Consider the following 27,550-nt stretch of genomic DNA (forward strand, 5'->3'; position numbering starts at 1 on the left):
AAAAGACAACGATAAATGGTGGTGGCCAATATTCAGATACAGTTTCTCAAACCAAGGTACCAGCTAAGGTGCTGCCCTTTCTCCCTCTCCAAAGAAGCAGAGGGTTCTAACAAGCAACTTAGAAATTCTTGACAGCGACAATACTAATGAGATGCAGTAGTCAGTTGCAAAGATGCATTTGTCTTAAACTCAGGGTTATCCAAAGCAATAAACTAAATTGAAGCTGGGTTCCAGCCTTTTTTTCAAATCTGAAATCCACAATATAGGTAAAGGAAATCGGTGAGAACAAAGGTTTTCAAATCTGAAATCTACAACGCACAAAAGAGGAAATGTGCAAAACATAAGGTTTGGGGCAGAGGGTTTCCAGCACTCTTGCTGGGTTGGTCTTGCTAGGGGACGGGTGGTCATAGAATTATGAAGAGCTTCTTCTGTTAAGATGGACTGAGATTACAGTCCTGTTAGATTCTTCACCTCCAAAATTTCATTTCTATATTTAGTGAAAAATATTTTCCCTTTACTCTCAGGCTACTTGCTCAGCAAAATGAAATTTTTACCCTCCAGAAAAAAACAGTTTCAAAATTATACTCCGTTAATTTGAGGATGAAAACATATCCAATAGACTAAAAACGTTAGTGACATTCTTCGCCTCTGGAGAGTTACTTCGTTTGCATTCACTTCAGACACTTGTGCCAGTGAAGGTATAAAATGTCCCCTTGGTGAAGGGGTGTGACGGGATCATCAGGAGGTTACCTTCCCTCCCCTCTCTGCATAAAGGAAGTTCCCAGAGATTTAACAGTGGAGGACACTGAATGGGAAAGTGAAATTCAACTTCGAAAGAACCTTTCCCACTTGGGCAGTAAATTAAGATTCAGATGAAAAATATGTTCTAAAATTACTCTCATGAATTAAGTGTTAATACACTTAGGTTAAAGAAGTTAAATCAGAGTCATTATATGAAGACCGAACCAAATGGTAGACTGAGCATAAATGCTTGACCCCTTCCAGACAAAATATATATACACATATAAAAATAGTCATATATAGTTGTATAAGATATAGATAGGTAGGTAGATAGATAGATAGATAGATAGATAGATATCAATGAGTGTTGGAAGATGAGTAAAGGAGGGCCACTGTGAATCAGAAATTATGAAGCATCCCTGAAGGGCAGACACAATGGGATGAGAAAGCAACCTCCCATGGAGCAGGTGATGGCTGCCAAGGTGGGAGTGGCTGGGTGTTGAGCCCATAGGCAGCAGTAAGTCATTGTCTTAGGATCAGCCAGAGGTTGGGCCCACCCTCCCCACCTTTGCGCACCCTCAGTTCTGCCATGAGGGCAAGCACTTGGACAGAGGGGCTTTACCATGCCCTCTGCTGGAAGCAGTGGGGAGAAATGGGGTGCCCATATGCACCTGAGACTTGCTTTGGAACTTCCTCCCCAGCAGCAGAGTCCAGTTCCCTCCTTCTCAAGGCAGCTTAGGATAAACAAGAGCATCTCTAAGCAGAACGGAGGAGCTCACACATATCCATACAAACATAACGAAGAATCAATCATCAAAGAGGAAAACCAACACCACAAAAAGGAAGTACCAAAACACCAAACTGCAGCACAGGAGTTCAAGGAAATGAACTGACTAGAGGAAATGTAAGGAGATATTAAAGATAATTAACACACTTGAGGGATAAAAGAGCCTAATGCATCCATGACAAAGGAATAGACTATTAGGAAAGAAGGACCAATGACAAATCTTAGAGACGAACAATATACTGTGAAATTAAAAGAAACACAGCAAGGCATAGACAGACTAATAGAACTGACACTGTTAAAAATCAATTTAATGAGCCTAAGGATCAAGCTGAAACATTCACCCAAAGGTACCAAACCCAAAGAGTTTTACAAGCATTCTATCAAATGTTCATATAATCCCCATGTGGTATGAAATCTTCTTAGAACAAGGTGAGGAGTGTCCCAATTCATTTTCTAAGAGTAGAATGACCTACACACACATACAAACACAAAGTATACACACATAGAGAGCACATCAAAAAATGAGAGAAAAAATCTATAGCACAAATTCCTTTATGAATCAAAGGGTTAAAATCAAAGTAGTAGCCAGCTGAAACCAGCAGTATATTAAACACAGAATACATCACAACCCAATAGGGATCTCCCACCTCCAACCTAGTATTGAGAACATCCCAGGAATGACTGAATGAGTTGACTCAACAAAAACTAGATCTACTATACTAATCCAATTCAGAATGCTAGCAGATTAAAGAAAGTATTATCATCTCAGTAAATGCAGAAAATGCAATTGAAAAATTAAATATCCATTCTTAATAAAAATAATTTGCAAGCTAGGAATAGGAATAAAAGTTCTTAACTCATTAAAAAGTATCAACCAGGGGCGCCTGGGTGGCTCAGATGGTTAAGCATCTGCCTTCGGCTCAGGTCATGATCCCAGGGTCCTGGGATCGAGCCCCGCATTGGGCTCCCTGCTTGGCAGGGAGCCTGCTTCTCCCTCACCCTCTACTGTTCCCCCAGCTTGTGCTCTCTTGCTCTGTCAAATAAATAAATAAAATCTTAAAAAAAAAAAAAAGTATCAACCGGAGTGCCTGGGTGGCTCAGTCAGTTAAGCCTCTGCCTCCAGCTCAGGTCATGATCCCAGAATCTTGGGCTCGAGCCCTGCACTGGGCTCTCTGCTTGGCAGGGAGACTGCTTCTCCCTCTCCCCTGTTTGGGCTCTCTCTCTCTCTCTCTCAAATAAATAAAATCTTAATAAAATAAAAGTTATCAACCAGAAACAGCACAAATATGCTTGACATATGGGAAGTATTCTTCATTCAAGTAGGAACAAGACACAGGTGGCCACACTATTCACCATTCCTGGCTAACATTGGGCTAGAGGAACTACGTTAAGAAAAAAATAAGAGGTCATAGTACTGAAAAGCAAGAGACAATCCTGACAATATTTGTAGGTGATATTTAGAATACCTAGAATATATGAGAATCAGCTATAGTAAAATAGTTTAGCAAGATTGCTAGCTAACACACCAATATGTAAAATCAACAGTATTCTTATGAACTAGAAAATGTCTTTTTAATGTCATTTACTATAGCAACCAAAACCGTAGGATAATTAAGCATAAATGTAAGATGTGCATGACCTTATTATAAGTGAAAGATATAGTGGAATTATGTCTTCATAATAAATATGTACTAAAAATGGAATAGGGCGCCTGGGTGGCTCAGTTGGTTAAGCGACTGCCTTCGGCTCAGGTCATGATCCTGGAGTCCCTGGATCAAGTCCCGCATCGGGCTCCCTGCTCGGCAGGAAGTCTGCTTCTCCCTCTGACCCTCCCCCCCTCTCATGTGCTCTCTCTCATTCTCTCTCAAATAAATAAAATCTTTAAAATAAATAAATAAATAAAAAATAAAAATGGAATAATGTCTTATTCATAGATGAGAAACTCAAGATCATAAACAATCCTCCCCAAATAATCTGTATAAATCATTACAATTTTGAAAACGAGAATCTAAATGTGACAACCTGATCCCCAAATTTACATGGAACCAGGAACTAAGGCATTTTTGGAAGATGAGGGGAATCATTCTACCATATGAGAAACAATTATAAAGCTACAATGATTAAAACAATGAGTTATTGGCAAAGTTAGCTAAGTGGACCAATTTAACAGAATACAGAGCCCAGAAATATTTCCATAATTATATGATAGTTTGATATAATCATAGAGATAGCTTCACAAATCAGAGGGAAAGGATGGGCTATTTTTTCTAGAGGTGTTGGAAAAATAACTATCCATGTGGAATTTACAAGAAAATTTGAGAATGTAATCATGACCTCAGATTAGGAAAGGGACTCTTAAATAAGGAAACAAAACATAGAAAAGACTGAATTTGACTATACTTAAATTTAAAACTTCTATATGATAAATGACATCATATGCAAAGTAGGTACATGGATGTTCTAATTCTCCACATTTTTATGTAAGAAAGATCCCCAACCAAAACTAAAAAACTATAAAATACCTAGGAATAAGCCTAATATGAAATGTGGCAAGACCTTTATGAAGAACATTATTAAAATTTTATCCAAGAATATAAAATACTTTAATGAGACCTATCATGATCCTAATGTGAAAAATTGTATTAATTTGAAGAAGTCTATTGTCCTCAATGAATAAACGAATGCAATCCCAATCAAAAGAGCAACACAATCTTAGTGACACAATAAACTGATTCTAAGATTTACCCAGAACAGGAAATACACAAGACAATGGGGGCAGAGGCCGGAAGGACTAGGAACTTGCCTGTAGATACCAAAACATAGTTCAAAGTCAACAGTGAAGAGTGTGGTTGGTAGAACAGGTATCTGGATCCATTGTCCAGGAAGAGACAACTTAGCATATGATAACCTTGGCATTTCAGATGGGTGGAGAGAAGAATGAACGGAGAAAAGAATGAAGAATGAAAAGCTTCTAATAATTGGGGGCAATCGCCTTTTCATTTTTGTTTGGGGGGGAGGGATCCTAAAAGATTTATAACCCAATTGTAAAACTAGGCAAATGTGATGTGAGCAGGCAACACTCAAGATCTACAAATGGCCAAAAACATGCAAGTGTTTGGTTGTATAAGTAATCAGAGTAACTGAAGTTCAAACAAGGTCTTTTCAACCGTTAACATTGGTTAAAAACAAAACAAAAACAAAAACCTCCCGAGACTGATTGCTGGTAAGATTGTGGAGAATGGGTCCTCTTATGGAGTGTAAATGGAAGGAAGCAGTTTCACTACATCCATTAAAATTAAAAATCTGTCATTTTTTTCAATTATGTAGAATTTAAGAAACAAAACAGATGAACATAGGGGAAGGGAAAGAAAAAGAAGACGAAAACAGAGAGGTAGGCAAATCATAAGAGACTCAACTCTAGGGAACAAACTGAGGGTTGCAGGAGTGGAGGGGCGTGGGGGGATGAGGTAACTGGGTGACGGGCATTAAGGAGGGCACTTGAAGTAACAGGCAAAGCTGGGCATTGTATGCAACTGATGAATCACTGAATTCTACCTCTGAAACTAATAATATAGTGTATGCTAATTAAATTGAATTTAAATTAAAAAATTTTTTAAATTTTTAAAAATCTATGTCATTTTTAATCCAGCAGTTCCATGAATGTAGAGCCATAATTTCAGGGATGAAAAGATGTCTTGCATATAAAAAAGCTAGCTGCAAAACAGTAAGGATAATATAATCCCATCCACGTTAAATCACACCTATAAAACAAAGCTACTTCTGTAATAAAGAGACTCCAAAAGACAGTGGTTTTAAGCAAGTCAGGAATTTATTTTGCTTTTAAGTAACAGGTAGAAGGAAAGCAGTTCAAGGCTGGCAGGCCAGCTTCTCCAGCCTCAACACACAACCTCTGTAGCTCCCATATCACTGCTTAAGGTCCCCCCAGAATCTCAGCCAGCAAGAGGCTGAGATTATTTAAGAGCCCAATCTGGAAGTTCCACTCACATCCCACTGCCCAGTCACGGGGCCACAATTAACTATCAGGGAGGCAGGGAAGCCGAGTCTTCACCTGCCAGGCGTCCAGGTAAAACTCCAGAAACTCGTCAGTAAAGGAAGAAGGGGGAAATGCTGTGACAGCAGCAATCTCTGCCACCATGTATTTGCAAATACATGGAAAAACAGCCGGGAAGAATAAATTCACACTAATTATAGTCCTTATCGCTGGAATAGGAACAAGAACAGTGAGGAGACAGTAATTGCCTGAAATTTTTTAAACGGTGATAGTATATTCACGTATGAACTAGGAAGTTTTAAAATTTCACAAAATTTTAAAATCCTTTATTGTAGCTTGATACCAATATAACACTTAACGGTAAATACATTAAATCTGTCTACATTGTACAAAGCTTTTAAAGTTCCAAAAAGTAGATTCTATCTAAACAAATAAGTTACTCTCTATTGTTAAAAATATGAGTATCCTCCTCGAAGCCTCTCTACCTGGGAGGCATGATGACAATGCTCATAGATGTCCACACTGAGAAACAGGCAGGACAGGGATCTGCCTAAGGTCCTAGCTTGCCAGTGGCAGAGCTGAGACAAGAACGAGAGTGAGGACCACCCTTTTACTGCATCATAATTTTAATGGCATTTTCTATCTGATGAGAAGGCTACAACTGCTCTCACTCTCGAGGCGCCTGGGTGGCTCAGTCGGTTAAGTCTACCTTTGGCTCAGGTCACGATCTCTGGATCCTGGAATCGAGCCCTGCATGGGGCTCCCTGCTTAGTGGGGAGTCTGCCTCTTCCTCTCCCCTGCTCATGCTCTCTAATAAATAAAATCTTTAAAAAAAAAAACAAAACTTCTCTCAGTAGAGTTCAGATTTCAGAAAGAAAGATAATGAACTGCATTCAATCTAAGAATAAGGGGGAAGCAATTTTCTTACAGGCTAATTACAAAAAGAAAAAGAAAAAGAGAACTTCCCAGAAAAAAAACTGTCATGAGTTTTGACTCCCTTCTGAGCCAAATTCTCAAGTTTAGGATTTATTGAGCTGTTTAAAAATCCCTTCTATGACTTCTAGATAATGATAGCAGACTGAAGAAAATAATAGAATCTTTTTCCTCTAATATATAAATCCCTCTAAAAACAGAAAAAAATGAATAAGCCAGAATTCCAAAAAAAAAAAGGCAGCAGAAAATCCTGGTGGGAATCATAACTCTATGACATCTCCTGCCTACAGGGAGGGATTCTTTGGCCCGAGCTATTTAACAAAATCTCCGAACAGAGGGGTAAAACACAAATCCTCCAACCAGAGCTGCATGGTGCCCAGCAGAGGCTCTTCCCAACCCCCAAACCCAAATCCCTTCTCTCTGGGTCACAGGGAAGAGCATACAGATATGGACAGAGCTGCTCACTTGTAACATAAGCAAGATGTAAAGAAATAGCATGGGAGGAAGGCAAGCATGACACAGAAAAAGCAGAGAGGAAAACAGCATGCGATAGAAAACAAACCCAAGAAACAAACTGCATTGTGACAGCTCTAGAAGAAATTTAAGCAATGTAATGAATTTAAGAAAACCAGACTTCAGTGCTGAGATGATAAAACAACAAAGAGAAGGAAACAAGAAAATCAAAGCTAGGAAAACAAACTGAGGATCAAAACGACACCATCACAGAACTATAAACACAGAAGCAACAGCCAGAAAACAGCTGAAAACCAAATGTCTAGAACAGGAGAGTCACAGGGAATGCAAAGGACAAAGAGAGGTGAAAACAACTGGACAGAAGATAATACATAAGGAGAACAATGGTGCCCAATACAAAGTAATCAGCATCCTTAGAAAAGCAAACAATAAATAAAATCAGAAATGCTCAAAGTCATCTCCCAGCGCACAAGAGCAGAGAGCGGGACACAATGGTGGTCACTACACTGTAATCATGGCTTATCAGCTGTGGTCTGGAGTGACGTTTCTGTGCATGTGTGTGTTGGTTATTTTATTTGTACTCACTTTTGGTTCTGCTTAAGATTTGTGTTAAGATAATATATTTTATTTTCCTAAAACCAACAGTCCCCATAGGGGGGAAAAAGATGCCCTTTGCTTAAAGGTAAGCCAATATAAGCTGAGTACACTACAACCTTCTGCAAGTACAGGTCTCATCATTTATTACCAAGCTGTTTCATGCTTTACTAATGAAAAATACCTGCCGATTTACAGTACCTTAAAAGGAAGACTATTTAAAGGCAATTAATATATTCAAAAGACAGTAAGTCTCATTTTTTTTATGGGTGGCAAGTGATAAATTTAAACGTTTAAAAGCTATGCACCAAAAATAAGTATCTGCTATCAGATATTGGTGAACTAATTTATTGAACAGGTCTCACTGAATATAAGACATGTTTTTAGCACCAGTAAAAATAATTTTTGAGATTTCTAGTCTACAAACATCTACATGAGCAGTAATGTGCTCCCTGACGGCATCTTTTGGGTAAAGGAACAAATGTGATCCAAGGATTAACTGTTAGGTCCCTGATTTTGCAACATAATTCATAGTGTCAAAATAAAGAAATCAACCCAAGTATTTTTAAAACTTTTAAATTTTAAAGATGAATTTCTTCTTCCTTAAAGTTTTAAATTATGAGGTAGATATCATTCAAAGTAAACATCAAATGCAGCCAACTTCTGTTGACGAACATGATTATTAAACCTATAATTAATAGAAATTTCCATTAGGAAATTGAAAGTTTAAAAAGTAATGTTGATCAGCAGTATTCTGGCTTAAGTTTCCATATTCCTTCACCACTAGAAGTCCTATGAAAAGTGCAAAGATTTCGCAACAGTTCTCGAAAGACACAAGACTGTGAGGCTGATAACTTGGATTCGAACTCCTGCAGTATCTCGCGAGTGCTGGCCTGGCCATCAACACGGGCCTGAAAAGCAATGAAGTTTCTCATTTCCACCAGTAGGTCATCATGTTCGGTGGTGGAGGATGGTGGAGCAGATGCCTCTTGGTGCGCATTTTCACTTTCCAGCCGCTCTGGCAGAATCAGGTGGTTCCTAGCTCTCATTTTAGCCAACAGTAAAGACGAAGAGAGGGACCCGGGTGAAGACTCTGCATCTTCCACTTTTCCACTGAAGTGCTCAGAAGCATTATCCTTTCCATCCTTTCTTGTGACACCATCCTGGAGAAAGAAGACCACTGCAGTGACACGTCAGCTTCTAGTTCACACTCCCATTACTTCCCCAAAAGCCCTGAGGAGCCATAAACGAACACTCGAGCCCAAGGCAATGAGGCTGACAAGAAAGAATGAGATCGCCGAACAAAAAGGGAGGGGGCAAGTCAAGCACTGAAATCCACCCACCGTTAAAGAACATTTCTGAAAACACCCAAATCCCCCAAACTGCACTCTTCACTTCATCACCATTCTATGTGTGTATGTGGGCAGGGCAGGGGGGGGACACGCAGGCAACAAGCCTCCCTTTGGTGGGAGAGCAGGTTCCAGGAGGTGCGGCTTCCACGGGCTTCTCCCGTTCTTCCTCCCAAATCCACCCTGATCTAGGCACTGCAGGACAAGGAACAACTGCAGAACTGTGCTTCCTTCTCTTCACTTTTAAATCTTTTGACTCTTCCCACTTTACGCCTCATGTGAGTTGCCCTAGAACAACAACACAAATCTAACTTTTTTTCACATCCCTACTGCTAAAAGAACATAACATGGGAAGTCAAAAAAGGTTCTCTATTCCAAATGTGTTCATATTAATCTAAAATAGGAGTCTGAACTTGGGAGTCTTCAACTTTTATCAGCAACATAACCCTTGACCAGAAAAGACCCAAGAGAGAGCACTGCATAACAGAGATTGGTCTAATCTTTACTCAGTGAAGCACTCAAGGCGCCCAGGGGGTCACAGGACAGGGAGAGATGGGCACAAGGTTCCAGCAGCTAGTAAATTACACACAACATTCGAGGGGGTTTTCTCAACCTTCATTTTAGAGGGTAGTGCCCTCTGGAGCTGGTACTTCACCTCTGGATGGAGCAGGCTGCATGGGCAGCAACTCACATCACCTATCCCCTGTGTTAATTTTCTCGGGGCAAAACAGAGATTCTGCTACAGATTTGAGTTTAAGACTCTGTCTTTTACAAAGTTGGCTGGTCCTTTTAGCTTCAAATGAAAATGCTTCATTAATCAGAGCCTACAAAACAAATACCAGGTGTCATTATGCCAGTGTTTTACCTCACATCCGAATCAGGTTAAATTTTCATGGCAATTCAATCACGCAAGTCTCAGACATGAAAAGCAGCTAGGCTATCATATTACCTGGCATTTCTCCTTTGAAGATGTTGAAGAAGGATGCTGCACAGAGAAGCTGGAATTCCTTTTCTGACCAAATCTACTCCTAAGTAAGGAAAAGAATCACAGTAGATAGAATGTTTGCTTTTGTGACTTAAGAGATGAAAATGCCCTTTCAACAATTTAATCTTTTCCTGGAAAAGTTTTCTTCTGCAAGGTTATTCTTTCATAGCCATGACACTCATCCCCTTCAATTTTTCTACTTTACTCTCCTAGGAAGTAACTGATGCATCTCAAGCAAGAACCACTCAATATCTTGTTCAACATATGATGGAAACTATCCTCAAATTCTAGGTAGGAAGATTATTCTAAACCAGTATACCAAATAGCACAGTCATTACTGATTGCGGAACACCAGCTAATCATCTCATTAAAGTGTAATCGCTATTCTGTATCTCTTATTTTTAACATCAACTCTTAAACAAAACAGATCATGTCTCCTTCCCCCGAAAATTCAGCTTCGGAAAGCAGGGAACAATGTAAAGGAAGAATGTAAGATTATATGTCTTTCCCCAAGTCCTGCAAATCTAGCCGACCCAATCCCTCCCTGAGAGATTTTCTACCACGCCTGCCCTGGCTCTATTCCTAGCCTAGACTGTATGGCCTCCTCCCATGCAGGGCAGAGCAGTAATCTCTTACTTTGTCCCTGCTGGTGCACCAGAAACCCCCCGGTGGCCCGTCCAGGTGGGAACACCAGACGCCGCTCCCAGACACTGCTGGCGGGAGAGCCTCAGTGCTTTCAGGGCATCCTGGGCCACCCGGTTGGCCTCGGCCTCCACCAGCACATAATCCGGATTGGCTCCATCCATGATGGCATCGTGTTTCATGACACTGTGCACACCGACTAGCAAGAACAAAGGAAACCGTGACATATTGTTTCAGTTTGTACACAATTACATTTTTCTTCTGTATAGTCTAGTATGTTGTGGGTAGAGAAAAAATAATGAACACTTTCAGCTATTTGCCAAGGTGACTATCATGACCCAGGAACTTCACAAATGCCGTTGCCACTCACCTTCATCATTACCCTACAAGGTAGGAACTACTCACTACCCGTTTTATAGTAATTGAAGGATAATGCCTTTGTCACCGCAACTTCAACATCCCTGCTATCTGGAAAATTTTAAAACCTCTTATTAATCAATTCTTTATTGAAGGGAAAAATATGAAAATATAAACCAGAATTATAGAATTTTTAAAAACTAATGATCATGAAAATGCTACTTATCAGAATTTAATGCAGGTATCAGTGGAAAATTCACAGCCTTAAATATTTATACATCAATAGAAATGAAAGAATAAAAACAAATGCATTAAATTTCCAAGTCAAAGAGTCTTATAAAAATTAAGCCAAAAAAACTCACCGAAACACAACAACAAAAGCACAAAGAAGTAATAAAGATAAAAGCAAAAACTAATGAGGTAGAGAACAACCATAGATCTAATTAATAAATTAAAATGCTGGTTTATGTTTTTAAGAAAAATCACAAAAGAGACCCCTAGCTTAACCTGACCAAAAAAGGGGTGGAGGAAATATACAAAATTAGAAATGACCAGGGAGAAATTATCTTGAAACAGAAACAAATTTTTAAAAACCTGTTACAAGAATATTTTCAATGCCTCTGTGCAAATAACCTTGAAAACTAGACAAAAGAGATCATTTCCTAGGAAAACAGAAAAAAAAAAAAAATTACCAATAAACTACCTTACAAAAAGGTATCAGGCCCAGATGGTCTCTTTCTGAAATGCCGTACAGAAACCTGGCCTTCCCGCACCGAGAACCACGAACAGTGATGTCTGGTAACTCGGGGCCATCACACTGTGAACCCAGTGAGTGCCAAGGCCTGAACAAGACGACACCCCCAGGGATGACAAAGCTATGCAGGACTGCCTATCCTCTCCGGTTCTGAGCAACTGTTGAGTCTGCCTTCCTGAGTTTTCTCCCTTGATGTGAGCGAGCAAGCTTTCCTACTTCCAGAGTGCCTGCCCTGGCCTGCCCCTGCCTCTCCCCCATGGCTGTTACTTTAATCTCCTATGGTTGGAAAATCAGGTAAATACACCACGTACAAAAACTTCCTATCACCGTTCAGTACTACAAACCTACTTAAAGCACTGCACCCCTCCTGTGTGTGGTTGTAAGTCAAGTACTGTTGTTCTCCAGAGTTTCAAATTCCTCTAGGTCTTCAAAAAAGAGAGGTGAATACGATTTTCAAAATGTCGATACATTTCAAATCTGAATTTTAGAAGAAAAGATACTTCCAGTTGAGAGCCCACTCTGCCCTGTGAGTCAAGGCTGCCACTGCTAGCAACAGCCTACTCCTCTTCTGTTCCTAGCACACCTGTGGCAAATTCAGTAAAAAGATTACCTGACTTTTTGAAAAGCTTTTCCAAGACATAATCATCATTGCTCTGTTCACTGGTCTCACTCTCGTTTTCACTGTCCCGCTTCCGGTACCGCCTTTTCTTCACGAGGTGTGGAACTCGAGTTCCTTCAAACTTGGCATCTCTGGGATGCTTAGGGCTCTTCGGCTTCTGTGTTGGCCTTCGATGCTGCTCCAAGGGCTCTTCTTCCAGTGCACTATGTTTCGTTTTTGACTTGTGCTTAGAAAAATTACTTTCCGATGGCTTATTCTCCCAAAGAGGCTCTATCTGAGCCTGGCAGCTTTCTCTTCTGTCGGGAAGACCCTGCTTTTCATTGATGCTTTCCTCACTAGACAGCCCATCCATTTTGCTGATTCTCAGAGAATCTGAACAATCCCCATGTCCACTAATCACGGATGATTCCTCTAGTCTAGACACTGTGTTCATGTCTTCTCTAAGCCCGTCACTGCCAGGTGGAGTCCTAGGGGGCTGGGGGGCATCTTTCAAAGGATCACATGGATCAGAAGTTACCGCATTCACTTCAGCTCCTGTAGCTGTAGATTTCTCTTCAGATGATGTGGCCTCGTTTGTGGATACATTAGAATCAGGAAACTTTTTGCATATTGGAACATTATGGTCTGCTCCAAAAGCCGGCGGAAGTTTTCTTTTTAAATGGAGCTTGGGAGCCTGAACTTCTGAGCCAGTTCCTGAAAGGGGAAAAACACGCTCAAGTTACATGACATAATTCTTCTGTACTTTATTATTTTAAGTGAACTTATTTTATGTAATACCTGCAAAAATAGCACTTGTTTCAGTACTCTGGGATGCGTCAGGACTCGTCAGAGTGAACAGCTCATAAAGATCATTGGACTTGAAAAATCGCCTTTGCTTCGGATCTTTCAGCACTCTGTTTGTCAGAAACTGTTTGAAAATTTGTCTAAAGAGATAAAAATTAAACTGGTATAAAACAACGTTTAGCTGCACCTCGAAATCCTAGTTCTAAAACAATATGAAAGATACGATAACTGTAGCTGAACAAATGTCTAAATCATCCCCAAGCTTTTCGCCTTGGAAAATTACAATTCAGAAAGTACATAAAATATCGGGTGGTCTCCCATGCTTGACAGAATTTAAATCACAAAGAGTATCTTATTTATACCCAGTGAGCTTTTTCAATCTCCAAGATCCATCACATGTCAGGAATCACCTTTCTACATACAATCATGTGACTCACAGCCTCTCTGAGCTGGAAAGAGCTGGATTCCGGGACTCCTGGGTCCCCTGCCCGGCCCTTCTCAGAACCCTTCTGTGATGGGATTCTGGAAACGCTCTTACCTGGCCTTTGCAAAGCTTTCCCTTGGAGCCATCTCACCCACCTTCTGCCTGCTGATTCACACTCTAGCTGAAGCTCCGCACCATTGTCACTCCTGCCCACACGCCCCCACAAAGCAGTCCTGCTCCCCCTCCCCCCACACCTCCCCACCCCAAGGCTAAAACATGTCTAAGAGGAAGCTCTCCCTCACAGGACACAGCTCGTCTCTTGCCTTCTCAGAATAAGGCCTTGAAGAACACACACCTATCAGGGAGTGGCCCAGTGCATGGTGGAAAGCAGGGAGCCTCCCTTTAAGAGAGGGGGTGCAGTTCAAGAATAAAGTCTTCGGCAGAGGAGGGGGAGAAGGTGGCCGTATCTCCACCCCACTGTTAAAGGGACCCTTGTCTATACCCCAACTCGTTGTACAGAGAGATGGAAAAAGAAGAGGTGTCCTAGTCAACCTCTCCCTCGGGGGCATCTGAGTCAAAGACCACCAGGCTACCCACACTGATCACAGCTGCATGGTGTGGGAAAATTCCCATATGTATTTCAACGTTGTCACTTCTTAAAATCTTTCTGAAAAAAAGATGGTACACTATAGAAGGTATATACATTTCTCTTAAATAAAAATTAAGATGAAGTTTATACATAAGCAGTCTCTGATGTTTAATAAGGTAGAAAAATGATCAGGTTCAGAGACATTTTTTAAAAACTCACAATAAATCATCTAAGCTTAATGAGAACGAAAAAATACAAAAAGGAAACAACAAAACCCCCTCACATATCCTTTAAGTTACAGTAACTATTGCTCTAAGATAAAAACACATTTTTAAAGCAATACATTTAAAACCTTCCCAGCTCAACCCGGGCGGCGTCCTTCTACAACTACTTCGTGTACACGCAGCAGCCAGGAGAGCAGTCTCCGGTCACGGAACGGGCCGCCATCTGTACTGACCGGTGGTAAATCTTTTCTTCAATGGTGCCCGCAGTCAGCAGCCTGTACACCGTCACTTGCTTCCTCTGGCCTATCCTCCATGCGCGCTCCCGGGCCTACGGCAGAGAGATGCATTTCAACAAGCACCCTTCCCGGTGACAAGCGCTTTCGAAAAGAAACAGAGACAGCCGGCTGCTTCCTCCCCCTGCCAAAGCCAAAATTCTGCCTAATGACACTAAATACACCTCAGGCCCATTAAGGAAGATAAACAGGCAGGTCCCAAAGATAGATTGAGCCACCTCTACGTGAAAAACAACGTGTGTTGTAACTTTGCACTCTCTTTGTACCCTAGATGTAGCGATGCATGCTACAGATAAAACTGCTGAAGATTCTTCCTCCATGCTGAGGACTAGGCAACAACCAAGATGGGAGCTCCATGAGGAAGCTGACAGGGGCACCAAAGGCCCCTCACAAGGGCTGGCCACTCAACTGTCTGCCACTCGCACGCTCCTTTACCTGTGTGTCTGTGCTTGGGTTCCAGTCAGGATCATAGATGATGACTCTGTTTGCCCCCGTCAGGTTGACTCCTATGCCGCCCACCCGAGTGGTCAGAAGAAACACAAATATGGATGTGTCCTAGAGTAAGACGCACAACATTCAGTATGCACATTGAAGACTGGTGACAGCTCTACCCCTGTCTTTACATATTCTACACATGGAAACCTCTTCCAATACAAAGGATGGGTTACGTCCTAGAGATCGCTGGTCAGTTGATACCATCTCACAGCTCCTGTTTTTAATACCAATTATATTGGCGGTATCTCAGAGTTGGCTTTTCAAGAAGGAATATACATTCTTTGTTTACACACACACACACACACACACACACACACACACACACACACTCACTCACTCCAGGAATGCCCAGAGTTAAAAGAGGAAAGTCTCCCTCTACCCTCTGCCCATCCCCAATGTAAGCAGGGCTCAGGTGGGTGAGGCTGTTCTTCTTCCTTCCTCTGCACAGAGTAGCACTACTTGGCTTTACTGTTAAATTCACTTGTTACCTCATTATATCTTGTAATCAGTGGTTGTCTTGAAGCTATTGCAGTGGTACCATCCATCTTGAGGTAAGAATACTTTTGAGCTCTAAGGAATACTTCAAGTATGTCCAACATCTGTTTGGGAGAGGGGGAAGGGGATAAGAGTTTAAAAATCAAACACACACCTCCAGTGAGGTCCACATTTGTCTAAACAGTCACACCTTCCCCAACAGGCTTAAATTAAAAGGGGCTTCTTGCTTTGAGGCAGATAAATATAACTACTACGGGAGTATTTTTGATATTTCCCTACTGCTAATTCTTACAGGGCATCTATCTAAGTTCAGACCCAAATCTGCTCACACCCTAGAATCACATGGTAAACCTTTTACAAAAGCCAACTTCTAGGCACCAACTCTAGAGAAAGATCCAAGCTCCCAAAGAGATTTGCAGGCTGCCACCTCAGTATCAGCAGGTGAATTTGCTTTTAGAATCATTTTAGATTATAGCCCATTTTCTTAATAACTTGTTATAAGGCTTAACCAAATTGTGTCTTGTATGAGGTCTGTATACTCACTTGTCTTGACTGAGAAAACAGCAATACTCGTTGACCCTGCCTGTGCCATATTTTCAACAAGGACTCAACTACTATCATTTTCCCAGAGCGTTTCCAGTATCCAAACTGATCTTCTTCTAGTTCATCATCTGGAATACCTTTAGGATTCTTTGGGCCTCCAGAAAAGAGATCAGGGTGGTTGCAGATTTTTCTTAGGGCTACAAGTCCAGAGAAAATCTATGGTATAAAAGAATTACGTGCATTTGGATTATGCCATGTAAAATAACATTCACTTTGAAAGGAAGGGAAGAATGCTATTCAATATGTAACACAGATTAAAAAGTAATTCCTGGGGTGCCTGGGTGGCTCAGTCAGTTGAGCATCCACTCCTGATTTAGGCTCAGGTCATGATCTCGGGGTCATGGGAACGAGCCCCGCAACGGGCTCTGCACTCAGCACGGAGTCTGCTTATCCCTCTCCCTTTGCTCCTCTCCCTGCCCATTCCCTCTCTCTCTCTCTCTCAAATAAATGAGTATTTTTAAAAATCTTTAAAAAAAAAAAAAAAGTAATTCTTCACCAGCTTCTTAGCTTCCTCCCTATTCTCAGCATATTAGGAGCTAGAAGAAATCAACCTTCATTCATCTTTTCTTGATAAGTTCTCTAGAAACAAAAACATATCTGCATGGGAAATACACAAATGGGAAAGATATGGGGGTGGTTCACGCAGCAGAAGGGCACAGGAGATCGGGAGTGCCTGCCCTCCAGGCCCCAGCAGGAGGGCATCCTTCACAGTTTTCCAAGTATGATTCAAATCAAGCTCATGAGTACAAACGCTCAAGGAGAAAAGATAAACCGTAAGTTAAGCCAATAATCAAAGAGTATGGTAGTTCTAACTAGCAAACAACAGTTAAACAAATAATAAAAAAGGTGAACAAATCAGGAATATTTCAGAACTCCCCCAGAGTCATCTGTAACTCCTCTGCCTCTAGATCTGTGCTTCCAATACAGTGGCCACAAGCCACAGGAGGCTAGTCTAAACTGAAATGTGCTGAAAATGTAAAATAACCAATTTTGGAGACATAGTTTTTAAAAAAAAAAAGGTACACTATCTCATGTATTAAAATGACATTTTAGATAGAGCAGGTTAAATAAAATTCATTACCAAAATTCTCTTTACCTTTTTTAATATGACTATTAGGACAATTTAAAATCACACATGCAGCTTACATTCTGTATCTACAGGCCAGTGCTAATCTAGACCACCTAAGGCTTCACAACTTGGAGGCACGTAAAGGGCAGATTTAGGAGAGATGAATAAATGTGAATGATTTAAGAACCTCTAATAGAGGCCAATGATTGATGAACTAAAAGAAATGGTGAGCCATGGCTAAAAGAACTGAAATGACTTCCTCTGGAAGAAGCAGCGTGCAGACATGATGGGACACAGGCAGCCATGCCTCCCGCACTCATCTCTTTATCAACCTCTGTTTATAGGGAAGTGTGTTTCAGAGAGTAAGATGCTTGCTACTCAGCGGTACCTCCCATGAGGACAGACCCAAGGCTAAGGAAGTTTTATGTGTCTAATAAATAGAACACAATTTACACTTTAAGACCCTGAAGCACAGAGAAACTGAATAGTTCATATGGAGCTTCAAAGTATATGCTGATATAAACCTACCACATATGCTTATCAAACAGACCTTTACCAACATCTATTGCTGAGTATTGCCAATAATGCTGTTACTATTATTGTTAATAATAAAATGTTATTTTGTTATTACTTACACAAACATTTATAATAATAATTCTTCCTTCAGGCCCCTGCTAGCCCCAGCAGTCGGGGTCACTTCCCTGCGTTCTGCATAGAACCAGACATCGGTGCAGGACTCACCACTACAGACCCTGCGTCTAGCACTACTCTTCTGCTAGACCACGTGACGTGGGGTTCAAGTGTAACCATGCTGCAATGCAGACAAAAGGAAGTGTGCTCAAATGTAACTGCACGTTCCCTTACTTCTGGCTTTGAATTAAGAGATGGTTCACACCCAAGTGTTTCCAAGAGGTAACTGTGAAACATGACTGGTACTAGCTTCCTTTCCTCCCCCGCTTCCCTGCTCTACAATTCATTTCTTTTTTTTTTTTTTTTGAAAGATTTTATTTATTTATCTGACAGAGACAGATACAGCGAGAGAGGGAACACAAGCAGGGGGAGTGGGAGAGGGAGAAGCAGGTTTCCCGCGGAGCAGGGAGCCCGATGCGGGGCTTGATCCCAGGGCCCTGGGATCATGACCTGAGCCGAAAGCAGACGCTTAACGACTGAGCCACCCAGGTGCCCCTACAATTCATTTCTGACCTGCATATCTCCATTGAGAATTCTGTAAACTTCTTTGGAATCGATAAAATTTTGGTAGACTTTATGTTGTTCCTCTGTAAGACGGCAGAATAAGACCTATGGGGGTAGGAAAAAAAACAACAACAACCCAGAGAATTAAAATAATTAAAACATCAACAAAGTCTTCTAATCAAAAAAGTACAATGTATACAATTTTAACAATGCACCTCTTATTTTAAAAAGCCAAAATGGTGCCCCATCTCAGAGCTAAACAAAGACACAGTTACCCCTTCTCATCAGCCCCTCCACTTCTGCCATCCATCCACCTCCTGGTCCCCACCTACTATCCCAACAGTCCCCCGATACTGGCTTCCTTCCCACAACCAAGTTCAGGACCAGATGCACAAGCCCTCCTCCATCCTAGCCTCCAAGTGCTCAGACTGTCTCACCGCCCATGCCACTCGCCCATACTTCACTTCAGCACACCTGACCAGAGACCCTATCCTGGAGGCCAAAGCACAGGTCCATGAGTTTACGAGACCTGTCCATCCTCCCAGCCCGATTGTGCCTGTTACTCCATGCCAGAATGTTCCTTGACTTTCTGCCTCTCAATCCTCCTCTTTCTTCATGTCCACTCTATTCCTTGGCTAGTCATAAACCCAAGACATTTTCCTTCAGCTATCCCTTTGCCACCCACTACATCTGCCTTGTAAACTTCCAAATGAAGACTGACTCAAACACCTGCCTTTTCTACTCCTTTTATGCTAAGTGCTGAGCGCTGCTGGAGAACCTCACCCATCTGGGCAGTGTCTTGCTCCTGGTCTCGGGGAGAATTCTGCAGGCACTCCCTGCTCAGCCCCTTCTGTAAACCCAGAATGGCTGTGACAACACTCCTCATTCTCCCCAAGCCACCTACTGACCTACCCACCTTTGATTCAATCTCTACTTTAAAAAAATCAAACGGACACCTGGGTGGCTCAAAACCTTAAATGCCTGCCTTCGGCTCAGGTCATAATCCCACGGTCCTGGAATTGAGCCCCTCATCAGGCTCCCTGCTCCCTCCCCATGAGGAGTCTCCTTCTCCCTCTCCCTCTGCCCCTACCCTCCCGGCTCGTGCACTCTCTGTCTCAAATAAATAAAAATCTTAAAAAAAAAAAAACAAAAACAAAAACACCCCACACACAACAAATGAAAACATCAAAAACTGAAACCAAAGCTATCAGTCATGATTCCCTAATTTTCACCCCCTAAAATTTATCAACTTTATCCACCTCACTTTGTTTTCCTTTATTTTCAGGGGAACAGCCAGCTCCCTGTTTGGGAAGAGGGCAACCCTTTGACCTTCATACCAGATCTAAAAACCCTCTCCTCTTCCTCTGGACAGTGCTCCGCCACCTTAGACTCTCCAAAAAGTGATGGGGAAAATTCCCTAAAAGGATTTATGTATAATCACCATCCCCACATCCTCACCTTCCAGCCTCTTCTGGTCCCAGCACAAGCCTGGAGGGCATGGCCACTGAGTAAGTGCTGTGGACAAGCTAATGACTTCCTAGCAGCCCGCCACACCGAGTCCCTAGGCCTCAGGATGCCACTTGCCCGAACCCACCTCCTGCCTTTCTGCCTGTCCTCCTGTCCTCCCAGCTAGCCCCTCCTGGTACCGTCTCCACAATGCTGCAGCTTCGCTCTCCTCGTTCCGTGTATGCGCCTCGGGCAACCTCATCCCTGCTCATATATTCACGCCTTCCCTGCTCAGAGGTCACAACTACATCCCTGCCTAGAACTCTCCCCTCAGAACCTGAGGCCCATTTATAACTGCCTTTGGGACAGGCGGATGTGCCGTGAGCACTTCAAACGACCCGAATCAACTCACAAATATCTCCTCCACACTCTGTCCTTTTGAAGTGTCTGGCAGCAGATCTGTCCCAGCATCTAAACAGGAAACCTGGGAAGCACCTGCCAGCCCCATACCCTCCGGGGCTCAGGCCCATGCCCTCTGTGGACTCTGGAAGGACCACCTAACTCATCCCTTTGCCTCCATTTTCCTTCCCTTCCAATGCTTTCACATGCTGCCTGAGTGATCTTTTGAAAATATGAACCTGAGTATTTCTAATTCCTGATTTCATAAATTTGTATTTCAGTCTTTTAAATACAATGGCAACAGAGAAAAGCCTTTCCTCTGTTAACCACAAGGTTAACTGAACTAAATATTCACCAGATGCTTAGTTTCTGCAAATCAGTTTTAGGTGTTACATGGCACTTTAAGGTGGGTAGTAAGACAAAGTCCTGATCTCAAGGAGTTCTAGTCAAGAGCCTAGTGGGGGGCGCCTGGGTGGCTCAGTTGGTTAAGCGACTGCCTTCAGCTCAGGTCATGATCCTGGAGTCCCTGGATCGAGTCCCGCATCGGGCTCCCTGCTCGGCAGGGAGTCTGCTTCTCCCTCTGACCCTCCCGACCCTCCCCCCTCTCATGCTCTCTCTCTCTCAAATAAATAAACAAAATCTTAAAAAAAAAAAAAAAAAAAAGAGCCTAGTGGGATCTTACAACTTCTGTTGTGGGAAACCTGGGGGTGTGGTGGGTGGGTACTGTGGAGGGGGAAAAACCTCCAGGGAGAGGGAACATCACATGCAAATGGAAAGACAAGTGGCACATGTCAGGAAAACAGGAACTGTCTCCAAGCCATGTGCCTTGGCTGCTACATGGATTACAAAGAAGAGACATTCTGGGACTCCACAGTGAAAATAAATTGGTGCAAATAAGCTAAATCAGGATTCTTGATGTTCGAAAGAGGGACATGAAGGTATGTCAGCAGGAAGACAAGCCTTGGAAAAACTAAGCCAGTGACGCTGTGCGATACTGAGTGGAGTGGAGAGTGCCGATGGCTGGGAGAGCAGTCAGACACTGGCTGCCCTAATTTACGAGGATGTGGAGCAAAGAAGCGAGAGCATGAAAAAGCACAAATAAAACAGCACAGCAACAACTGATGGATATGGAATGAGACATAGCACAGAGCACCGTGGCCTGAGACACTGGCGGGAAAGGGAGACCTATAAGGAGCATGCTAAGATCAAGGGCTGACTTTGGAAATGAGTTTGTGGGGAGGGAAGAGGCGGGGATGAAAGCAGCCTTGGTGACAGATCTCCAAGATCCTTTATAGTTTTGACACTGAGAATCTACAACGTATTTACTGTTAGATGTTGAAAAGAGGGTGCAGTTACCTGTTGAGATAATGGAACACCAGGATGGGCCTTAAATGGATGCCCCTTTTACAACCTAAGTCAGATGACATCACTGCTTGGCTCAGTGTCTCCCTGTGAACTGCCTCCTCACTCACAGTAAAATCTGAAGTCTTCACCATAACCAGCAGGCCCTGGTGACCTGGCCGGCTAAGTGACTTCTCCCTCCAAGTGCTCTCATCCTTCTTCCTGCCCTCAGGCCACACTGCCCTCCTTGCTGGTCCTTGGAGGTACCAACACCCTTCCATTTCCATTGACCTGGAACGCTCTTCTTCCCGAAACCCCATGCTTCGCTTCCTTTACCTTCTTTAGGCCTCTGATCAAATGTCTTTATCAGAAAGGAGACCTCTCACCATCCCTTGTAAGAAGCCCACTTCCCAAAATCCTCGCCCTACATGCCCCATCCCACTGACCCTGCTCAGGGTTTCCTCCACATGACTGCTGCCTGCTGGGTGACGTATGTGGCTATGACTGTCTCCCCTCCTCAAGAACGAAGGTGAGCAACGGGAGAGCAAGCAGCTGCTCTGTTCACTGCTATCTCCCACGAACATGCCTGGCACCTCTGATTTGTGGCATGAATGAGTTGGGGGCTTGAGGAAAATGGACAAGTTCAAAAAGTGCAGTTGCAGGCATCTGTGTGTTCATACGAGAGAGATCAAAGCCTGTGGACTGAGGAGGAGTCCTGCTGAGGGCAGATGCCACAGCAGCTCACCTGTCACATGCAGGTGTACACAGAGACCAGCTGTATACACCCGCAACCACACCTGTCAGCCTCACCAATTCTGCATATGAAAAGCAGAATAAACAGACAAGTATGTCCACGCATTAGGAATGGGTTGGTAACTCCTGGATTTACAGACCTGTTCATTTTTATCTGGCAAAGAAAGGCTCATTTTGACATCTGACTTCATTCTCCGCAGCAGGTATGGATTTATGGTATCTCGTAAGACACACGCACATTTATAAGCTGTTTTAACCTTTAATAAGAGAAAAGGGCAAATAATTACTTATGTTTAGCAAATGCATTTGTTCTTCTCAATTGATTCCGATGTTAAAAAAATTTTTCTAATGAATTTATACAAAATTGGCTGGAAATGGTTGGAAAATGGTTTGGAAAAATTAGGATAAGTTCCATATACTCCAGGTGGTACCTTTCAGAAGATATCATCAGTTAAAAAACTTATTAACCAAAGTGTACAACAAAAGAACTGGTAATTTTGTGCCCTATTCCTCCTCCATACTTTGCTTTAATTATTATTATATTGTTAAACCCTAAAGTAGAGATTTCTTCAGTCCTCGACTACCCTCTAGGGAAAAAACGGCTTTCAAATGAATCTCTGTTTATAATCTTGCATTCTCCAAAAGCTACAAAGGAACTGCTGCTCTGTGAGACTGAAGATCAAAAGCTAACTCTGGGGGAAAGCTGTAGCCATGGGAGCAACCAGATAATAAGCAGAGATTACTGCCCACTGGGGACTTAGGAGAGTAAGTTCAAGAAAAGCCCTATGATCCCAGAAATGAAAGGTCACTCTAGCCTGAGATGGAGCATATGGTTCTGTAATGGAGCATAGCCACATGAGATGCGTATTAACTGTATGTAGAAAAACAAAGACCCCACAGCTCAGGAAAAACACCCTCTGCAATTCACTTAGAGGCAAACAAAGAATTCAATAAATTATTGATACTTAAAAAAAAAAAATCTAAATAGGCTTAACCACCTAGTAAATTACTATTTAATGGAACAAGAAAAATTCCAACCAAAGTCTAAGTTTAACAAAATTAGCTGCAAAATAAATGACAATAAAAAAAGCATGACCATAACATACAGAAAAATTCATGTTAAAAAATTAACATAGGGGCACCTGGGTGGCTCACTCAGCTAAGCATCTGCCTTTGGCTCAGGTCATGATCCCAGGATCCTGGGATCGAGCCCCGCACCGGGTTCCCTGCTCAGCAGGGGGCCTGCTTCTCCCTTTCCCTCTGCCCCTCCCTGCCCACTCATGCTCTCTCTCTCACTCAAATAAAATCTTTTTTTAAAAAAAATAACACAGTGAAAATCATTTTAAAAGACCCTAAGTATACCTCACTCAACTATGTATACACATATGTACATATATGTGTGTTCACCTTGTGTGTATGTGAGTACATACACAGAAAAAACAGGATTTACTTGGAATAGCAGACAATAACAAGTTCAATTAATCAACAACTTTTAGTTACAGATAACCTCGTAAATGTATCATTCAGACACAGATTAAAAATTACCCTTAAGATGATGATCAGGTACGTACTATGGTTTGTAATACAGAGATGATAAATTTCAAAATTTAACATGACTTTACAGTCCCACCAAGGAAGCAAGTACACTGTTTAAATCTTCCTAAAAACATATACAGTATGTTCAGGAAACTATCTCCACATCCCCACCTCTACTTACATATTTCTCCTCCAGAAGCACGAGTGAGCTTGATAATGCTGGAAAACCAGGGCTGGGTTGGTGAGTGGCCTGGCAGCTCATATCTGCTCTCTCTCCTGCCTGTCCACCCCCTCTGGAGAGTTCTCCTTCTACCACCCCTCCCTGTCCCTGACCCACTGTGGTGAACTCACAGGGGTCAAACTCACAGTGGCTGGGGATGGGTCTGTTTTTCATAACCAACTCTCCTCAGAGAAAGAACTAAAACTCTAGAATGTAGTGGGAATGGGAGAGCAAGGAAGACTAAGAAACCCAATCTTAGCCTTGATGTCCAGCCACGTTCTCAGTCCAACTTTCCTAGGCAATCCTGTGCTTTAGGCAATAAAGCTAATTCTATATTTACTTCCCATCTGCCTCCCTGTCTCTCTGAGTACACACATGGTAGGGATCCAACTGTATTTCTCTTAACTATCACTCCCAACTTCCCAGTGCCATGTAAAATGAAGACCAACTGAGCACGTCCATGTTTCCTTCCTATTCCTGACAAGGCAGAGTGACAATTACTCCCCAGTTCTGCCTATTCCAGAGCTGAGGGACCTTAGGCCATTCACCAAACCATTGAGTCTCAATAACCTTGAGCAAGAAATGAGGAGGTTCTTTCAGTTCTTTATTTTTTTCTTTTCAGTTCTAAAATCTAAGCTTAACATGCAAAGCCAAGAAGCAGGCCATATTCTTGGTAGTTAATGTTTTTTCCCCTCACCTTCCTCAGCCTAGCACAGTCATTTCTCCCCCAAGAAGCCTTTCTTGACTCCCACAAGCTCTGATATTGGGTATCTCCCCTGATCACAGTCCTCATTATGATAATCCCACTGGACTGAGAACACTATTCAAAGGAAGGTTCTGGTTGCCAGCCACCTCTCATCATTTTAGCCCCAGCCTGACACAATAAATATCTGCTGACAGACGATCTTCTTGGGATTCAGTAACTCACGGCAACCATGGACTTAAAAAAGCGAATATAAAACAACAGCTCTGGGGCGCCTGGGTGGCTCAGTCAGTTAAGCATCTGCCTTCAGCTCAGGTCATGATCCCAGGGTCCTAGGATCGAGCCCCATGTCAGGCTCCCTGCTCCGTGGGACGTCTGCTTCTCCCTCTACCTCCTCCCTCTGGCTCGTGCTCTGTCTCCCTCTCTCTCTCTCAAATAAACAAATAAAATCTTAAAACAAAACAAACAAAAAAACCGAACAGTTCTGCTCCCAAAGACCTTATACCTACAAAGGGAAAATAGGTAAGTACACAGACTTCTAACATAAGGACGAAAGAGACCATATTTACAGAGTCTCCAAGTCTCTCCCTACAAGTGATTTATTAATTCCAAAGGAAGTGGTTAATTTGAAGAGTTTAGAAATCTGGTAAATACCACCTTACCCCAGTAATCAGATACCACCAATTGTCACCACCCATGAAGGATAAACCAACAGCATGTGCCTCCAGAGGTGAAGCACCGAGAAAGACAAGTCACAGAGAATGGAAGACAAACCAAAAGTGAGGCTCATTCTACAAAATACAAGGCCCATAGTCTGGAAAGATATCGAAGTCACGAGAGCTAAAACAAAACTAGAGGAACTGTTGCAGACTGAAGGAGGATTAAAGAGACAGGGAAACTACTTGAACAACTGGCAAGATGTGAATGACTACAGACCTCAGAATTGTATCGGTGTTAAATTTCCTCCTGATTTGGATGTTTTTACTGTGGTTACGTAGGGGGATGTCCTTGTTCTTAAGAAATACACACTGAAGGACTTGGATAAAAGGGACATAATGTCTACAACCTGCTCTCAGATGAGTCAGGAAAAACAAACAGTATAAATTTGTGTGCACGTGTACAGAGAAGTAGGAAAGGAGGAGGGAGGGAAGGAAGGAAAGATAAAGCAAATGTGGCAAAATGTTAGCAAATGCTGATAACTGGTGAATCTAGTGAAGAGCATAGGAGTTTTTTTCTAATTCTTGCAACCACCTTCTGTTAAGTTTGAAATTATTTCAAAATAAAATTTCTAAAAGAATGGTATAAAAGAAGGACAGCAGGGATTCCGTGGAGAAGAGGGGCTCTTATAAAAGTTAGTTATAAGTCATTCCATCTCAAGTATTAAAATGATTTTTAACAATCCCCTAATTTTAAAGGTCCAAAATTCTTCTCTAAGTATTTTTAAACACATAAATGTCTCTTTTGGTAGATGGCTTTATTTCTGGCTCAGTCATGACCTGGTGGGTGCAGGCCCCACCTGAGGGCTTGTGCCCTTCACCACGGCTGAGGTCTGCCTCCACATGCCACAGACCGCCCTCAGGTCAGCGTCCTGATGTTCCTGTCTGTGACAACCCCCTCCCCCAACTTCTGCCAGTCACCCAGGTCTAAAACCTCAGGGGTCAGCTGTAGCAAGCTCACCACTTCCACCCCATTTCCTTTATCTTAGCGGCCCCCACATCTTGTTTGTTCTACGGAAAAAGATGCCACTTGGAACTTTTGCTCTCCACCTTCTTTCTCAGAACCACCACCCAAGTCCAGGTCCAGGTCCTCATCACCCTCACCCCTAACAATTCCTGGGGGTCCCTCACCACTTGCAGCCTGAGGGACCCTCCAAGAGCAGCCCTCTTTCAGCCTCCTGATCAGACACCTTCGGTGGCTCTTCGCTGGCTGAGAGCCTCTGCCTCCCTTTCAAGGCCCCCATATCTGGCATCCACACCTTCCATGCTACCCCACAAGCATCTCCAGTGCAATGAGGCATGTCTCTTCACTGTGGCCGGTGGCCACACAACACGGCTGTGTTCACACCACTGCCCTAATCTAGAATGGCCCCACTCTTCTTGGCCTGTTTTCCCAGAATCGGGTCCTCTCTGAACAACTCAATCCTCCCTGGCTTCCCCTTTGCTAAGCTTTGACACTATCTTAGAAGATGCACTAAATTATATAGTGTCCACAACTGATTCATTCTTGTTTCATAATTTCTGACCGGTTTTGAATACATTACATGATTTTTTAAAACTCATCTGGAAAAATATGAGGTGTCAAGCAAAAATAATTTTGTGATTTTTGGCAGGTACCAGTTTATAAGCTTGGCCATTTCCCTTAGATTACGAATGACGTGACTACATAGTATTAAGTAGGAACAGTTTAAATATTAAAACACCTTAGAAATGTCACCTGCCTAATACGTTACCTGCACCGGGGAGGCATTTGAATATCCCCCCATGGTGATGGGGACCGAGAACTGCTCCATGAACACGGGCAATGTGCCTAACTTTCCTGGGAAGATGAAGTCAAAGAGCGACCATAGCTCCCGGAGGTTATTTTGCATCGGTGAGCCAGACAAGATGATGCGATGAGGGGTGCGGAACTAATTGGGGAAAGAAAACCCTTTTTTATTAAATTCACTTTTCAAGAGATGATCACCATCCCCACCCCAAAATATTCCCATACAATCCTGGTTATTTAACACTTTTACGT

At 42.5% G+C, this 27,550-nt stretch overlaps 1 protein-coding gene across 1 annotated transcript in view; it reads right to left on the bottom strand.

Moving 5' to 3' along the window:
- Positions 1–8,284: 8,284 nt before the first annotated feature.
- ERCC6 (ERCC excision repair 6, chromatin remodeling factor) overlaps positions 8,285–27,550 on the bottom strand; it is a 66,742-nt gene continuing 47,476 nt past the window's right edge. Inside the window, exons 9-20 of the mRNA XM_021699821.1 lie at positions 27,264–27,440; positions 22,496–22,612; positions 18,426–18,521; positions 16,094–16,309; positions 15,544–15,654; positions 14,996–15,115; positions 14,501–14,595; positions 13,025–13,170; positions 12,239–12,940; positions 10,512–10,716; positions 9,840–9,918; positions 8,285–8,704 (exon numbers count right to left, since the gene is read on the bottom strand). Of these exons, the coding sequence (XP_021555496.1) occupies positions 8,285–8,704; positions 9,840–9,918; positions 10,512–10,716; positions 12,239–12,940; positions 13,025–13,170; positions 14,501–14,595; positions 14,996–15,115; positions 15,544–15,654; positions 16,094–16,309; positions 18,426–18,521; positions 22,496–22,612; positions 27,264–27,440 (2,484 nt within the window). The remainder of the gene's footprint in view (positions 8,705–9,839; positions 9,919–10,511; positions 10,717–12,238; positions 12,941–13,024; positions 13,171–14,500; positions 14,596–14,995; positions 15,116–15,543; positions 15,655–16,093; positions 16,310–18,425; positions 18,522–22,495; positions 22,613–27,263; positions 27,441–27,550) is intronic.

The sequence above is a fragment of the Neomonachus schauinslandi genome, chromosome 6, assembly GCF_002201575.2.
Source record: "Neomonachus schauinslandi chromosome 6, ASM220157v2, whole genome shotgun sequence".
Classification (NCBI taxonomy): Eukaryota; Metazoa; Chordata; class Mammalia; order Carnivora; family Phocidae; genus Neomonachus; species Neomonachus schauinslandi.